We start from the raw sequence: 18,306 nt of genomic DNA, 5'->3' as shown, positions 1-18,306 counted from the left end.
ATTATTATTAACAAGGACCAAGTATTTGATTATTAATCTTTATGAATGTTTGCATTCGTTCACAACATTTGGTCCAAAATCTTTCCTTTTGGTTGTTTAGTAGGCTGTATGATAATGTCTTTGCCTCATATAGAAAATATGTTGCTGTCAAAGCTGTCAAATTGTAAACACGTGGGATTGTTGTTGTTCAGCTTTATTAATTTTATTGGTTAAATTATTATTAATTTGTTTCTAAGGTGGAAAATCTTTTAAATATTATACATTATGTCTCAACCGGCGCTTCCAGCGAAGCCGCCAGGAAAAAGTTGGCGTGAGATAAATCAGGAGAGAAAAGCTTTGAAACGCCAGCGCAATGAAGAAAAGATTATCAAGCGCGAAAAGAGGATGGCAATTGAAAAGGAAATGGAGCAAAAAGTGCAAGAGGAGGTTGAACATGAGAAGAAGTGCGCAGAGATATCTACTGTCAGTATAGCAGTGCCAGGGTCTATATTAGAAAACGCACAGTCAGCTGAACTTCGAACGTATTTGGCTGGACAGATCGCAAGAGCAGCTTGTGTATTCTGTGTGGATGAGGTTATCGTTTACGACGATATCGGAGACAAATTTGACACGAAAAAGAGCAAGTTAGAAGATGTAGGAGGCCTTAAAGTAGCTCGTAAAAGTTGTGTGCAGCTGGCCCGCATATTACAATATTTGGAATGCCCGCAGTATTTGAGGAAACATTTCTTTCCCTTACACAAAGATTTGGAGTTTGCTGGACTTTTGAATCCATTAGATGCCCCTCATCATTTACGACAATCCAATACTTTTCAATTCAGGTAGATACCTAACTAGATTTTTATTTGAACAGAAGCAAAGGCCTCTCTTCCTTTCATCCATACCTCTTGACGCCTTTGCCCTATAATGGGATGGTGTAGGCTAAAAATAGAATATAACAAGCAGTGTACAGAATCTATGTTTCTATTGCACATTTATTTATTCTATTTACAGCTTATGAGATATGTACTGACAATATTTTCTTATTTTATTTCTGTTTCAGAGAAGGAATAACAATGAACAAGAAAGTCAAACCGGGTCGAGGTTCACAGGTGAACGTTGGACTTCTCCAAGACGTGTCTACGGATAAGTTACTGAACCCTGGAATCAGAGTTACGGTGAAAATGTTGCCTACTTCTGAAGGGCATAAAAAGTTGAAAGGAAAGATTGTGAGTTTAACGACTCCGAGGGCCGAGACTGGCGTGTACTGGGGGTATACGGTCAGAATAGCTAATAACCTAAGCCAAATTTTCACACAATGCCCTTACAAAGATGGGTCAGTATTTTAAAATTTGGTATATTCGGTTTAGAATCACCAACCTCCTGCCCTTATCCTACACTAGGTGGAGTCAGCACAACATTCATCTCTGTCACTTGTCATCTCAGTACTAACAACTTTGACACACATATCCTCCTTTACGCAATCCATACATACTTTTTCTTTCCTTTTTTTAACAAGTACAGTAAAATATTCTAAATAAGAAATTTACTTTTGTTTCTTTTGTTTTTAATTTTAGTATGTAGTTTTAATTATTTGTAATGAATATTCAATTGTTAAGTTTTTGTAATAATACTGAAATTGTAATAAAATTAATAAGAAATTAAATTATTAATTAATTGCAATAATTCTTGTTAATAGGTTTAGCGAATAAGCAACTATTTTATTATTTCAGATATGACCTTACAGTGGGCACTTCTGACAAAGGAACACCTATTGATGACTTGCCCGAAAAAGAATTGAAATACAACCATGCTCTAATAGTGTTTGGAGGTTTACACGGCATTGAAGCGGCTTTGGAAAGTGATGAGCACTTGAATGTTGGAGAAGCCAGTTTACTCTTCAATCATTATCTAAATGTGTTACCGAATCAAGGTTCTAGAACCATCCGCACGGAAGAAGCTGTACTTGTAACATTGTCGGGGCTCAGAACCAAATTAAAGGCAATAAATGAACCAATGGTGTTTAAAGATACCGGAATTGCTACCAGCTCTACATTCCCGGCGTCCAAAGCTGATATTTCGGATAATTCTGGAGGAGAAAACAAATTAGATTTAAGCAGATTTGACTAAAATATAAATATATACCTACTCAGAAGTGTTTTTCTTTTATGTTTTTGGTGTCAGAAAAGTAATTTGATAGGTAGTAAGGTCGGTGACCGATATCGTCAAAACTCTTAATATGACTCGTGAAATAGGGATTAATGGCATAACGTGCTTTCCGAAGCACGAGTCATCTTATTTTCGGAAAGTAAAGGCAGGCCGCCTATTGTACTCATTCTATTTCTCTTTTGTTTTGTATTTTCCTGTTTGTGCAATAAAATATTTGTTATGTTACGATAGTTACACAAAGCGTTATTTTGTTTGACATGGGAGTTGAACCCAGTACTTCCGGATTGTGAGACCAACTAACCACTGAACGCAGAGGCTGTTACAACCTTATCAAACGTTCAGGTGCTTTCAGTCACACCGCCCGGAAGGAAATCATTTCCAAAACACGGCGACCGGTCACCTACCGTGTCCCAGAACAAAAGATAATAATCTGATTTATTATCCGTCTCTACACTACACCTAAATAAATCATCTAGGTACACAACTTCTAAAGAATTATTTTAATAAACCCTTTATGCTGAACTTTCAGTATATCGACGCAATTGGGATGCTTATCTATTCTTTCCATAACATAACATAACGTAATCAAATCGAAGGATAATGGTTGAGGAGCTCGGTGGCGCAGCGGTAAACGCGCTCGGTCTGCGATTGTTGAAGTTAAGCAACTTTCGCAAAGGCCGGTCATAGGATGGGTGACCACAAAAAAAAGTTTTCATCTCGAGCTCCTCCGTGCTTCGGAAGGCACGTTAAGCCGTTGGTCCCGGCTGCATTAGCAGTTATTAATAACCATCAATCCGCACTGGGCCCGCGTGATGGTTTAAGGCCCGATCTCCTTATCCATCCATAGGGAAGGCCCGTGCCCCAGCAGTGGAGACGTTAATGGGCTGATGATGATGATGATGAACGAAATCGGACCATCCGTTCTGGAGCTACAATGATGGCGCGGACATACAGACAGACAATGGGATGAAACTGACACAGGTTGACCAAAGGTTCACTTTCAAAATAAAAGATTAGATAGGTAGAGGGACTCATTGACTACCAGAAACATCCCAATGTATGTTCACGGTACGGTTTAGGACATATGATCCATTTTGTAACGTTTTCAAGATTTTCTACCTTAATTAATTATATTGTCGCTCTCTCTTTCTTATTAATGAATTTACTTCATGCTTAGGTATGCCTAATGGTGGTCATACACCATCCTTCCTATCGTCCAATCGGCATGACGCGATCGATTGGATCAAATCGAATTGACCGTATGTGGACGTGGATTGGCATGTCCAATCTATTTGACGGCACAATCCACGCCCACATACGGTCAATTCGATTTGATCCAATAGATCGCGTCATGCCGATTGGACGATAGGAAGGATGGTATATGGCCACCATTAGGAAGTGGACCACTAATTGAAACATTGAAAACAAATCAATTATAAAAAAAAGTTACTGGAAATTAAAGTGAGAATTTGACCAAAATTGTAACAGTTGTTAAAACTTCGCAGAAGAATAATAAACATATCACCACTCGCTTCATTAAGTATAGGTATCTATCGGAATTCGGATCCATCAAATCAAATACCTATACAGGGTGTTAGTGACATCGTAACGAAAACTTTGATGGTGATTTCAGACCATGATCCTGAGTTGATATCAAGGGGAATTTTCCGTCACATAAATATGGAATTCTTTTTTTAATTTCATGAATTCTCCGAGAGGAAACTCCATTGTTATCAACTCAGAATCATAGTCTGAATCATCCCCCTCTGTATTCGTTACTGTGTCACTAACACCCATACGTACTTGTATGGCTACCTGTATGTACTTGGACGGGGTGTAACGTGTAAGTGACATGCATGGGGATGTTTCAGCTTATTATTCTGAGTTACTTAATATAAAGTGGATCTTTTCATCACAAAAGTATATAATTGAAAATAATTAAAAACATCCAGTACTTTGCTAGGACTTTCTATTACTATTACCTAAAAGTGGCTGCAAGGTGTCTTTTGTCAGTACGTGCGTGATTTTATGTACTTAGATATAAGAATGTAATGACTAAGATAATATATTAATTTATTTCGTAATAATTATGATTTTCCGTTAAGATTATAATAATGATTTATCATCATCATCACTAATTTAAGAGCCACGCTCTTGTTGGTGTAGCATTCTCTGTGCTACTTTTTTAGGAAAAAATAGGGCAGTGGTTTCCTTCTTGTCTTCCGCCCCGCAGTACTCTGTCTGACGCGATTGGGATGGCGCCCAGAATGGACTATTAAAATTATTTATATAAGTACCTATTTAAAAACCTACCTATATCTAATTGCCTAAGAATGCACGGAAAATCATAACAGTAAAACTGATTAACTTTCCATGGTAATTACTATAGTAACGTACTTAATTTTATCTACTTACCTACATCAAGAAAAAACATATACTTAAGTGCCTGGGCTATAATATACATTATATAGATATTATACACTTCGGAGGTCCGTGTTGCTCTTTGGTAAGTAGTAGGTACATGTCTAGTTTGTTAACTTGGATTTTATAAGACTATTATGTAAGATTCAGTCGAGGTGAAGGTACAGTGTTTGCGGTCACCGTATCGACCGCTTGTGTGCTACCTCAGACGACCTCAGTACAATCAGACAAGTAAGTAGAGGTAGGTAAGATACTATAGTAGAAGCATAAGGAATAATGCTACGTATAGAACGGCAATTCTCCGCTCCCCACTAGCGACTGAGCTAGATTTACCTCACCCCCTTTGGGCCTAACTTTAGTCTATTTGGCCGCAAGCCGCATAGGAATTAGGACTAAGGGCGGAGAGTTAGTATTCTATGTCTTCGTAGTATTTATTATTTAGTTCTATGATAGAGCCACACGACATCAGATGATAACTCGCACCTTTTTCTGATCCTTACAAATTAATAAGTAAGATGGTTATATGATGGTGATGGTAATCTCATAGCTTTTAACGATCCATCTTGTTAGAAAAGTCACAATGCCTTTGTCGATTTTTATAAAAAACTAAAACCTGACTACGGAAAAATCACACTCTAAAAAGTATGAAACAATAAAATAGGTAAGTATTTAAGTAGGTATATTTCTCTGAAATTCTTCAGAATAGTGATGTTTAGAAAGTAGCCGCGGTCGTATGCCAATGTGTTCTAAGAGTTTGCTTACCATGGCATAGTACATAACTTTACAAAAAAGGTTATTATAAAGTTAGTGATTATTTAGAAGATATAAACGCATGGGATTAACTGTCTGAGAACTGATATTAGGCAGCTAAATTACTCAATTGTATACCAATATGTTATGTTTACATTTTTATTTTTTTAAAGAACGTCTAGGGCCCTGTGCCGAGTTTTTTCTTGCAGCTTCTTTTCCCCGGCTATACAGGTTGTGAGAAGCTGCAGTAGTTTTAAGCGGATGAGACGTTCGTTATGTAAAAATTGACGATTCAAAGTGTAACTATGTTACCTACTGAATAAAGATATTTTTGTATTTGAATTTGAACATAAACATAAACAGCCCATATACGTCCCACTGCTGGGCACAGGTCTCCCCTCAGTCAACCGGCTGCCTCAGTTATGTTATAGTAACTATATTGAAATAGTAGGTGTGTTAAACGTAAAAAGAAGTCATTAAGCAAGCTACAACTTCCACGGTTAAGTTGTTGATGGCCATTAATATTTCAGTTGTAATATTGATCAACTGAATTCAACACACTTCTCCCATTTTTCTCTGAGACGAGAAAAGCCGTATTATATTTCAAACACCTGTCACTTCGCATCTGAAAAGTTTCAGACTCACTCAACAGTCTATCCCGAGTAAATATTTAAATTTTCAAAAGCTTCTACCTACTTATCTACTACAGAATTTTGCATTAAAAGAAATATGCGCTTTCCACAGAAGTTTGAATTTCACTTCGGTAAAAGTATTTCTATGATGTTAACATTTTCATTTTTAAGTTAAACGAAGTCTTTATTGTTTCTGGAATACTTAACATAATATAAACGGCCTATGTAAGATGATCAGTAAAATGATTTTGGAAGGCACGTTAACACGTTCACTGTGTATGAACCACTGTATATGTTCACTGTGTATGTTGGGCTGTGGGGCACATTTTTTCAATTTACATTCATTGGAATGTGTTTATCGAAAAATAACATTGAACGTGATCTTGTTAAGCCGTTGGACCCGGTTACTATTTACTGATGTAAGTAACGTAGTCGTTAGATTAGTCAAGTCAGCCCTTTGGCGGCTCAACAAGGACCCTGACACCAGGGTTGATGAGGTTGGTAATCTACCTCACAACCCACACGATCGAAGATCAAAGTAATCATGCGTGCTCGTCGGTTTAGAGTACTCTTCACCTGACCTTTCTTTATTGTTCTTAGGATTTCGTGTCAGAAATAGCTGCAAGTTTTCTTCTGATTATTTGTGGCTCTGTTCACTCCGTTACTGCTAAGGGGTAAGAATACCGCTGAGTTTGAGGTCTTCATTAAGGTCGCCTCAACCGGTGTCCATCAGAATCGCCGGTCACTCGTATTTACCCGACTTATTTTAAGTTGAAATGGTGCCCAATGATTGCTACCTAATTAGTGCCGCCTAGTGCGCCAATTATTGACGTCCGAATCGTCGGTCAAAATTTAAAAAAAAAATTCAAAAATATTTATTTTTCAAAATTGGCTTACAAAGTTAGCGCTTTTTGAACGTCAAAAATTAAATTATGTTATGTAACTAGCTGTAATACTACTACCACATCGGAATCTGTAACGCTGAGGGAAAGACGTGGCCGGAAAACCTCCCAGCACAGGGCCCTAGTCCTACTGTTTTATGTTTTCCTTTCTATTCTTTTTTTTTTTAAATCCAGTTTGTATTACCTACATAATTTATAGACTTAAATACAATGATATTCCAATTACAGTCGGTGGAAGGAAAGTGAAAAATAAAGAGTTTATGTGCCTTTATCACAGAAACAGTGTTTTATGAGCTCCCTGACAGAAGCAGGCCTGTCCACATACGCAGCACCCGATCACGAGTTGACGCGAAAGCCAGCCATCGCTCCCTTCGCACATTTTTGAGGGAAAGGTGCGACCCGACTTCCGGACGCCACCGCGTACACGAACATTTCGAGCCTTTCGAGGCGAGCATGCACCACTTATATAAAGAAGCTCAGAATCCTCCGCCTGGATATATAAAAAACCTCACCTTTAAATGTTATTTTATTGCTAAAATACGTTGGAAGCAATTCTCTAATGATAAGCACTAGGCAGCACTAGGTGAGCAGTATTTATTGAGCACCATTGATAAAATTTCGCCCTTGGTTTTGGTGTCATACAAGACCATTAACCCGGCCCTATGGGAGACAGAGTCATCTTCTCTGCCCCCCATTGTGGCAATTCCTGTTCGGCGCGTCCTTGCCGCGGGGGTGGGCGCCTCTTACTTCAGTAGGCTGGAGTAAGATGGTGGCTGAGTTCGGATAGGGACCCGTTCAGAGGCGGCTTTGAAATAGACTGTATGCCATCCCACCCGCGTCCGACAGAGTACTGCGGCGTAGAAGGCAAGTGGGAAACCACTGCTCTATTTTTCCCTAATAAGTAGCATGGAGGATGCTACACCGACAAGAGCGTGGTTCTTAAATTAGTGATGATGCTTGACAGCTAGTAGTTTTACAGCTAGTTACATAATATGTAATTTAATTTTGTTTGACGTTCAAAAAGCGCTAACTTTTTAAACCAATTTTGAAAAATAAATATTTTTGAATTTTTTGACAAAATACGAGTGACCGGCGATTCTGACGGTCACCTCAACTGAGGGGAATACGGGTGTCAAGTTATGGAAACGGCATCATTATTATTATAACATAACTAATTAGTTTAGTTTATACTTCTATCTCTACCTATATGTTTACATAATTATTTAACATGTAGTTAATACCTATATAAGCTTATTATCAGCCATAGCTCTTGACCTCAGCCGCACAGCAGTATAGGTATGGCGTTTATCGAGCAATCGTGAATGTAGATATCAATGGTAATTGACATAAAGTGTTATCATAATCATTGCCTATATTTACAAACTTTTATCACATAGTTCCCAGATAGTAGCCTGACGAGCCGAGAATCACTCGCTAAGCTAAAGTAAGTATTTTTATTAAATAAAAACTAATTGTTAATTATTGTGTAATTTCGTTGAAAAGTCTATTGCATTAAAATTTATTTTAATATTATTTCTGTTGTGAAACTTAAATAGTTTTTAGTCTAATTAGACTTACTCGTATGTGTGTTTCAAGACTTTTATTTACACGTCTACAAGTTTGTTGCATTACTGACAATTTCTCCGTCTGGTCTAGAAGTAGGTACGTCTGGCAGGAGTATTTCAAGTACCTGTATGATAATATAAAAACCCTAGCCTTTTAGACCCGGCTTCAGTCATGGCATGGCCTTGGCGGCTTAGTAATAACCCTGCCAGGGTTGATGAGGTTGGTAATCCACCTCACAACCCGTACGATAGAAGAAGATGTGTTGTTAAGGTCCGTTATTATAAGAGTATTAAAGTTGATAAGTTGTTGTATTATATTGTATAGGCTATTTGTATGTATGTGTGTATGTATATACGTATTTATTTATTTACGGTATTTTTAGTTATGTTGGTATCATTATAATATATGTTAATTGCACCATCCCGTGCTCCAATGCATAAACTTCTTTCACCCTAAGGTTGCCTGGCAGAAATTGCTGTTTAGGCCGCCTATTGTGCTTATATTTATACGTATGTGTATGTCATGTGTATATGTCGTTGTGCAATAAAGTATTATTGATTGACAAACATCTCCAGATGCCGTTACGTTGGGGAATCGTGACAGCGGCGAAGATCTGCAACGACTTCGTGAACGCATTCAACTCGTACCCTCAGACCGGAGATCAGGTGATCGCCGCCATAGCAGCCCGCGATCAGACCAGGGCCTCAGACTTCGCCAAGCTCCACGGCATCCCTAAAGTCTTCCCTTCATACCAAGCTCTGGCCGAGAGCAAGGATGTTGGTAAAGCATATTCTTTTCTGTTTTTGAATAAGAACTACAGAAATGCTACCTATTCGGGCGAACACAAACTGAAAGTGAATGTCAGGATTACCTGTGTAGTATTGCTTATCTTAACGAAATAAAATATGCAGAAAGTTTGTACGGATTATAAACTTAAATAGTTACATTTAAGTAAACAAAGAAAATTATGTAAGTCCTTCAAAGCTTGGAGCGCTATATGGCAAGTCTCTTGCACTGGCCATCCTGACTTCAGTACCGTCGGTGTATCTACTTCTCCTTAAAACGGCTACAACTAAAATCCGTAAAATATTTCTTATTTCATTACGATATGCGACACTACATAGGCGGTCCTGACGTTCACATCTGAAATCTAATTTTAGTTTTACAGTTCTTAAATTAGCGCCGTCCTTCACTTACGGTCACGAGCATTAATATGTATACACTTTGGTACCATGTCACATTAACTTTTTTGACAAATTGAACTGTAAGTCTCACTAAATGTCAAATATCTTAGTGCGACAGAGTCCTAAAGTGGATACATTATATTGCTCATGACTGTACAATCAGTCTAAGAAACAGAGCTACTCTTAGTCCTCCCGTATTGGCACCAATGTCCGTAGTACTTTGATTTTAACAAAAATAAACCTAAAACCTAGTTCTCAGTTTTTCACTAAAATGAATCATTTATTCAACGTAATTATCATGGATAAACTTGTTGAAGGTCAATGTACCATTTTTGAATTTACGTCATTTCCCAAGATGTTATGGCTGAGGAGAAGAAATGACAAGAAACTGCAACAGCAACACATCTTTTAAATATTGTAATTTCATCATAATGTGCAAATAAAGAACGGCCTGTGTAGTTCAGTGGTTGAGCGATGGGCTCACGATCCGGAAGTCCCAGGTCCGAATCCCGGTGGGGACATATCATAAAAATCACTCTGTGATCCCTAGTTTGGTTATGATATTACAGGCTGGTCCCGGTTACTACTTACTGATGTAATTGAGTAATCGTTACATGAGCCATGTCAGGGGCCTTTGGCGGCTCAGTAATAACCCTGACACCAGGGTTGATGAGGTTGGTAATTTACCTCAAAACCCATAAATAAAAAAAATAAAAATAATGGACATGTTCTACAGATGTGGTGTACATCGGGGCATTAAACCCGGACCACTATCCTTTGGCAAAGCTTTTCCTGGAGAATGGTAAGCACGTATTATGCGAGAAGCCTCTATGCCTGAACTATAAACAGACGAAGAGCCTCATCTCCTTGGCGAAGAAGAACAAACTCTTCCTCATGGAGGCAGTATGGTCGCGGTTCTCTCCCGCTTATATCGCTTTGGAGCAACAGATCAGCTCGGGGAAACTTGGAGAGGTGCAGCATGTAGAGGTTAACTTTGGAGTGCCCATCGAAGGCGTCGAAAGGCTATGGTGAGTCACATTTATTCTTCAGCATTTCTGGTAAAAAAGGAGTGGTAGCCCAGTTTAGAAACGCGTGATTTATATCGAAAGGTCACGGGTTTGAATTTCTTGTAGGGCTCAGATAAGGCCGTTAACCTATCTTCTTTCAACTCACTTAAGGCTGCAGTCTCCGTAAAATTGGGTCATGGCGAGTTTTTGGAGATGATTATTTTCCTTTTTTAAGCAATTGTACCTTCAATTCAATTCCGGACCCTATTTCGCGAACATTAAGTTTACTTTTGCTTCTTTCATTGCTGAATGTTTGGAGTAGTAAAGTAGAGCAACTGCAGGTATAATGACGTCGAGGTGAAAATATTCAAATTCTTACATTGTTTTAAGTTTACGCGGTTATTATCATAATTAAAACACATAATAACGGGTTCTTACCGCGTTTAAATGGGGATATGAGATAGGGAGTCTCATATCCCCATTTAAACGCGGTAAGAACCCGTTATTATGTGTTTTAATTCAAATTCTTAACTCTGCAACCGGAGACTGGGCCCTTAATACCAGGATCAAATGACAGGGCTTAAAACTTAAAAACTACAACTTCCCAAAATTATCAAATAGCTCAAATTGTAAAAATAATAAAAAAAACAACAAAGTTTAAATAATACGACAGGAAACAGAAGATAATTACTTATAGATAATTACTTATAGATAGGTAAGTATAACTTATTTATATAATATTTTCTCTAATTAACCTTATCAACGTCTGAAATCAATTGTTTCAAGAGTTAATAACGTGTCAATACTACAGACATGTTCGTTCATGCAATTAGTAGATTAGATAAGTTATACTATATAATGTAGATTACTGGAAAAAACCGGAGACTTTCTCTTTGTACGTATATAAGTACGTATGTTGAAAAGATGGCGTAAGGATCTTGATGCCTACTGGAGAGTTTGGTGGCAGTTTGCCGTGAAAGGTGGAAGGACGAAGGAGAGGCCTGTTTAAAGCAGGGGACAATACAGTTTGGTGGCAGCTCGCCGAAAACCGTGAAGGGTGGAAGTACGAAGGGGAGGCCTTTACCCAGCAGAGGGACAATATAGGGTAATTAATACAAATAATAACGGGTTCTTACCGCGTTTAAAGTAGGGATATGAGACTCCCGATATTTCGACACTGTTGCAAGTGCCAAGATCACGCGGTAAGAACCCGTTAATATGTGTTTTAATTAAAACAAAATATATGCTAAACTAGAACTAGATGCTCAAGGAAAACATCGTAAAGAAACCCACTTACCAGAGAAATGCGTTTTGGATGACCTTTACCTTTTAGGTTGGAAGGTCACACAGGCAGTGGCTTTTGTAAAAAACCATAATTCTCCTGCCCTTATCCCACTCTATTTATACTATAGAATAGAATATAATAGGAATAGTTTATTTGGCGTCGGCACAATATGTATTCCTCCTCCATATCTGTTAGTCATTATCTCAGTACTCATACCTTTCACACAAATATCCTTCTTTACACAACCCATCCACACTTTTTGGGTCCTCCCCTACCCCTGTATCCATCCAAATTCATACTCATAATTTTCCTCGTTATATGCCTTTCATCCCTCCTCATTACATGCCCTTATCATGCTAACCTGTTGCTCCTCAATTTTTCACTAACCACCGCTACTTTCAGGCTTCCTCTTATATCATCATCATCATCATCAGCCCATTAACGTCCCCACTGCTGGGGCACGGGCCTTACCTATGGATGGATAGGGAGATCGGACCTTAAACCATCACGCGGGCCCAGTACGGATTGATGGTTATTAACGACTGCTAATGCAGCCGGGACCAACGGCTTAACGTGCCTTCCGAAGCACGGAGGAGCTCGAGATGAAAACTTTTTTTTTTGGGGTCACCCATCCTATGACCGGCCTTTGCGAAAGTTGCTTAACTTCAACAATCGCAGTCCGAGCGCGTTTACCGCTGCGCCACCGAGCTTCCTCTTATATTATATTCATTCCTAATCAAGTCCATTTTGGTCACATTGGTTTTTGTAAAAAAACCGGACCTGTCAAAACGGGATAACGCTTGGTGATGACATGTCGTAGAACTAGATGTACATATGTTAACAGGAAGAAAGAGATGGGTGGCAGCGCCATTATGGACCTCGGCGTGTACCTGCTGCAGTTCGCGCAGTTCATCTTGAAGGAGGAACCTGTGAAGGTCACGGCAGTAGGCGAGTATTTATTTAAGTATACCTTTTATTGGTCACTGAATTCGAAATAGACTTTATGAGTTGGAATCCATGTAACGTGTATCAAAGATAAATAATTGAATAGATAATTGATATTACTTGATTTCTAGTAATTGTGTACGGTTAATGCCAATAGGCTCGCTCCTATTACATAGGGCTTAAACATAGCTTTCGAGGAGTGATTGTACGTATATATTACTAGCTTTTGCCCGCGGCTTTGCTCGCGTTAATTCAATTCGTTTCGTTGATTCGGAGTAAGACGGTGCTCCTTCCTTAATACTTACCAATTTTTAGCTTCCTCCCTTGAAATCTTCAAAAAGTTTCGTATAAAACCTCACCCCCTCTACGAGTGGATTAGTTGTTTTTTTTTTTAAGTTTGTTATTCTATTTTTTGTTAGTCACAAAATGTCCGCATACTAACCAATTTTTAGCTTTCTACCTTGAAAATTGTGGAATGCTTCATTCAAAATTCCACCCCCCATTTTAGGGAAGTGGGGGATTAGACAGAGATAGTAAGCAGCCTATGTCACTCTCCATCCGTTGAAATATCTCCACTGAAAAAATCATGTCAATTCGCTCCGTTTTTCTGTGAAAGACGGACAAACAGACACACAATATGCACTTTTCCATTTATAATATTAGTGTGGATACATATTATCTGTCTACTCCTTCGGGGATACAGGTGACTACACACACGTATACATGTGTGTGTACTAATAATACACTTTGAAACCTTGTCACATTAACATTTTGACAAATTAAACCGTAAGTCTCATTAAATGACAAATATGACAGTGCGACAGGGTTCTAAAGTGGGTACATGTTATTGCTCATGACTGTACATGTGTGTTCATATATGTATGTTTGTATTATACAGGGTGTTAGTGACATCGTAGCAAAAATTTTGAGGGTTTATTTATTTATTTATTAAGTATATATATATATATATATATATGATGTAGTATCATATACATTAACAACTAAGACAATTACTAAAATTAAGACTTATACAGGGTGGCCCAGAAGTTCACGTTCAAAATGAAAAATTAGATAGAGGGGCTCATTACCTACAAGAAACACCCCTATGTATGCTCAGAAATTATTTACGGTTTAGGAGATATGACCCATTTTGTACCTTTTTCTAGATTTTCTACCTTACTTCAGAAATCATCATTTTGTCGCTATCCCTTTCTTAATAATTATTTAATTTTACTTCACAACTATGCCTAAGGCTGTGTACCGCTCAATCAAAGATAAATCAAAGTCAAATCAAAGATAAAAAAAAGTTATCGGAAGTCAAAATGAGAATTCGACCAAAATTGTTACAGTTGTTAAAACTTCGCCGAATAATAATAAACACATGAGATTGCCATGGACCCTGAAAGCATTTCTAAAAACTGCTCCATTTAATAGGCTTTTAGAAACATCCAAAAAAAGTACCCTTAATATGGGCAAAAAACTAAGTAATTAGACCTCAAATATTGCAAGACAGACAGATTTGAAGGAAAATTTGTCATTCTCATACAATGTAGCTGCTTATTTCTAACGTTGTTAAAGCTCTAAAAATATTATGAATTTTCCGACTGGAAATTTCATTTGATATCAACTCAGAATCATGGTATCATCCACCTCAGTATTCGTTACGAAACACTAACACCCATACTTGTAAGTATGGCTACCTGTATGCACTTGGACGGGGTGTAAGTGACATCGTAACGAATGCTGAGTCGCACTGTTTATTTGCGACTTTGAAACGACCGCATATGTTGTATTATTCGCTCCCCACCAGCGGCTGTGCTAGGTTTACCTCACCCCCCTGGAACGCTAATATGACCTGCTATTGGTGTGTCAGTCTTTAGACATAGAATAAGGAATAATACTACTTATATAACGGTATTTTATCTGAATAAACTTATTATTATTATTATTCTAATATTATTATAAAAAATCTATTCTAATCTTCTCTATTTTATTCTATTCCAGGCGAGCTTAACCAGGATGGCGTGGATCTGGTAGACACGGTGGTTCTGGAATATTCTGGCGGCAGGAGGGCGGTACTTAACGCTCATGCCAGGGTCCAGCTGTGGAATAAGGCTACTGTCTACGGAACTAAGGGACGCCTTACGGTACGTGGGTTTTAAACTGTGTCTCTTTTTCTAAAGCACACCCCGGTCACTTCATACAACCTCATTTTACACCGACACTACACATTAGCGTTATCGTACACGCGCATCTGTGTGTGTGACGTCTGACACCATACGATTCCAGATCACCAGGCCCCAACCTTAGGTCATTACGGAATCGATTGTTTATACAGCGAGCTATTTCTTTATACGATAAAGAACATTTTATAAAAGAAAATAAAAAAGAAAAAGTAAGCAAACTATGTGGGTGAGCGCATATGTGTGTGTGTGAGAGGGTGTGTATAAATGTGTGTGTGTGTGAGTGTGTGTGTACTTACAGTGTGTAGTGTAGTCCTACGGTCAAGGTCTTCGGATCGGAAGTATTGTAAAACGTTATCTTTATTGAAATAATATCACTAATTGTACTGAGCTGTTTTGTTTAAATATTATTTTTTTGACGTGACTTATTGTAGATTTGTTACAAATGGCAGTAACTACTTGGCTGGAATGGCGAGCGCTCTGAGGACTCTCCCTGGTTTACTGCAATAAATTATACCTATAATTTGTATTGTATTTCCCCAGTTGGAAGAACCATTCCACTTCCCCACCCAGTTGATCAACGTGGATGGTTCGACTCAGGAGTTCCCGCTGCATGACTCAAAGCTGCCTTACAACTTTGACAACAGCGCCGGTCTCGTCTTCGAGGCGATCGAAGTCGCCAGGTGCATCAAAGAAGGTGAATGTAGTTAGATTTTTCGTCTATTTCCGGTAGCTCCCACTGTTTGTCCCTCACTAGAGGGCCAACGGGAAAAAGGGACCTTTTGGTCTAGTCTGTGCGTCGCTGGTTATATGTAAATGAAAGCACGTGCTTGAATTTAGAAATGGACTGTAATATTTAAATTAATTATTTAACAAAAGGAGAAAAAGCAACAACCCGTCGTCGTCACGATGTTAAAAGGTTAGAAGGAAGAAAAACCGAGGTACATTTGACTGTGTACTACACATAGTCTATTCAACGCATAATGGGCCATCTTAGAGTCTAAATGCGTAAAACAGAGTCCACTAAATATAGAGAGATACCTACTCCCTTTCAAGGACAGCATTTGGGCTGAAGTCCTGTGAAGCCCTGTTTACGATTTAAATACTTAACATAAACATAAGCTCACGACTATATCCCTATTGGGGTAGTCAGAGGTACAACCATCGCAAGATGAACTAAGTAGACCATTGTGATAGGTGGTGAGCCTAATCGTCGTCTATACCTAACGGTCGAGCCAACTGTTAGTGAAAACTGCACTTTACTTTTCGAACGCCGGAACCCAGATTTAAACAAGACACAATGTAAAGTCTATTGTGTCTGCTATTTCGGCAGATCAGAGGTTAAGATAAATTAATAACTCATTGGTGAAAATCCGGTTCTGGGGATCGAACCGGCGGTCCCCGTTGGAGAAGCAAGCCAGTGAATTACAGTGTCAGAAATCAGAATCATTTAATTTTATTCAACTTAATTATCATGGATAAACTTGTTGAAGGTCAATCTAACATTTTTGAATTTACGTCATTTCGCAAGGTGTTATGGCTGAGGAGAAGAAATGACAAGAAACTGCAACAGCAACACATCTTTTAAAAACCAATGAGGGTATATATTACAAGTTATTTAATAACTAGAGGAACACATTCAATACCGGACATTTTTATCATTTAGGTAGTCATTAATCTTATAATAAGCTTTTTTACATAACGTAAGCTTCACATGAGCTTTAAATTTATTTTCTGACAAATTTAAAATATTATCTGGTATTTTATTGTAAAAACGTATACATAACCCCAAAAAAGATGAATTTCAGAATGTCAGAATGTCAGTTTACGATTTAGTGATTAAGTAAAATTGTGCTCTTCAACAGGACTATTGGAGTCGCCGCGCATGTCACACCAGGACAGTCTGATCATATCCAAGCTTCAAGACACGATCCGGAAGCAAGTCGGCGTCCACTACGACGTTGATGACAAGGAATACCCATAAACTCTCTCATAAATCTTTACGCTTGAAGCACACGGTATCTTAGTTACAGGCGAGAAGTTTTAGAATAGAATAGAAAGAATATAGATAGTTTAGTATACGAAGCCACACCCAAAAACAAGACAATAACATCATTTAAAATTTTCACAAAACAATTACAAAAAAAGCAAAACGAATGTTCGTCGAAATGATCATAAGGTGGTGGTGGACCTGAGATAAAAGGGCCTCACTCAGCACAAGTCGCGGCGTGAACCATGACGCTGGTATTATGTGGACCCTGTTGGGTGAGGCAAGAACATTGTGTTCCATAAATATGCGTTGATAGTGTATATAGATTATATAATACCAAATTAATTGTGAACATAAACATATATTACTAAATATTTATGATGATGATGATGTACTAAATATTATGTTTTCATGAAATAGCGCTGCGACGCGCTGTATTTCTGTGTGTACAGGTGTCATATTAACTTAAATATTGCGAAAATTCTGTTCGTACTGCCTCTGTGTGCTTGAAGCTTTTATTTAATAATCTAATATCGAAAATATACCTATTTGTTAAATAAGAAGTCAGTATTTATGTTAAATTGTACCTACCTATTTTACCCTTAGGTACTTAGGCCAGGCGCGCACTACGAGTTTTTCGCCGCGCGGCAGAAAAAAACAGCGACAAAATATACAAAAATATATATTTAAAAGTATTCGAATAATAATGGTGCTATTTTCTGTACACACTATCTAATTTTATTTTAACCTGTCATTTTCTTATCCGCTGAAAAATAAAAGGACGAGTAATCGACAGGCATAAAATTTATGGAACATGTCAATTTTAGGCAGAATTAAAAAAAAAACCCTCCCATAATTTTATATTGGAAAATAACCCGATAGAATTAAGTTGACAGCACACTTCAAACGGGTTGCATATGAGCGAGATGGCTATTATATTTGCCCGGGTTATTCATTCATGTTAATATTAACAGTTGTCAATCATCCATCCCTTTCCTTTTCGGCGGATGAAAAATGTCATGTATAAATTAAAATTAGGATGTTTCTGCAAGAATCGGGGCCAATTTAAACGTGATAATAATTTATGATCCAAACATGAATTCGAAAACAAATTCGGCAATCATTGCTTTAGGCCTGTGCTGGATTCGAACCTGTGGCCTCAAAGTGAGAGGCAAGCGTTCTACCAACTGGGCTACCACGGCTATTTAACAGTACGGGTATAATTTTAATAAGAAATTACAATTTGATGAGAACAGCTCTACCTTTGATATTTCTTTCACTTCACATTTAACATCC

At 38.0% G+C, this 18,306-nt stretch overlaps 3 protein-coding genes across 3 annotated transcripts in view; all 3 read left to right on the top strand.

Moving 5' to 3' along the window:
• LOC126369663 (abl interactor 2) overlaps positions 1–18,306 on the top strand; it is a 317,799-nt gene that overhangs the window by 123,775 nt on the left and 175,718 nt on the right. The window lies entirely within an intron of this gene.
• LOC126369670 (putative methyltransferase C9orf114) lies at positions 162–2,120 on the top strand. The gene is made up of 3 exons (XM_050014229.1): positions 162–818; positions 1,040–1,312; positions 1,710–2,120. The coding sequence occupies exons 1-3, from the start codon at positions 265–267 to the stop codon at positions 2,104–2,106; spliced, it is 1,224 nt and encodes a 407-aa protein (XP_049870186.1). The 5' UTR covers positions 162–264; the 3' UTR covers positions 2,107–2,120.
• LOC126369686 (trans-1,2-dihydrobenzene-1,2-diol dehydrogenase-like) lies at positions 8,248–17,573 on the top strand. The gene is made up of 7 exons (XM_050014249.1): positions 8,248–8,294; positions 8,992–9,196; positions 10,337–10,628; positions 12,737–12,840; positions 14,842–14,984; positions 15,564–15,717; positions 16,886–17,573. The coding sequence occupies exons 2-7, from the start codon at positions 8,992–8,994 to the stop codon at positions 17,002–17,004; spliced, it is 1,017 nt and encodes a 338-aa protein (XP_049870206.1). The 5' UTR covers positions 8,248–8,294; the 3' UTR covers positions 17,005–17,573.

The sequence above is a fragment of the Pectinophora gossypiella genome, chromosome 9 (genome assembly GCF_024362695.1).
Source record: "Pectinophora gossypiella chromosome 9, ilPecGoss1.1, whole genome shotgun sequence".
In the NCBI taxonomy this organism is placed as follows: Eukaryota; Metazoa; Arthropoda; class Insecta; order Lepidoptera; family Gelechiidae; genus Pectinophora; species Pectinophora gossypiella.
This window is presented reverse-complemented; position numbering and strand designations above follow the sequence as displayed.

Coding starts and splice junctions, on each gene's coding strand:
- LOC126369670 (XM_050014229.1), top strand. CDS start 265: ATGTCTCAACCGGCGCTTCCAGCGAAGCCGCCAGGAAAAAGTTGGCGT. Junction 819..1,039: donor TCCAATACTTTTCAATTCAG/GTAGATACCTAA, acceptor TTTCTGTTTCAG/AGAAGGAATAACAATGAACA. Junction 1,313..1,709: donor CAATGCCCTTACAAAGATGG/GTCAGTATTTTA, acceptor TTATTATTTCAG/ATATGACCTTACAGTGGGCA.
- LOC126369686 (XM_050014249.1), top strand. CDS start 8,992: ATGCCGTTACGTTGGGGAATCGTGACAGCGGCGAAGATCTGCAACGAC. Junction 10,629..12,736: donor GAAGGCGTCGAAAGGCTATG/GTGAGTCACATT, acceptor ATATGTTAACAG/GAAGAAAGAGATGGGTGGCA. Junction 12,841..14,841: donor TGTGAAGGTCACGGCAGTAG/GCGAGTATTTAT, acceptor ATTCTATTCCAG/GCGAGCTTAACCAGGATGGC.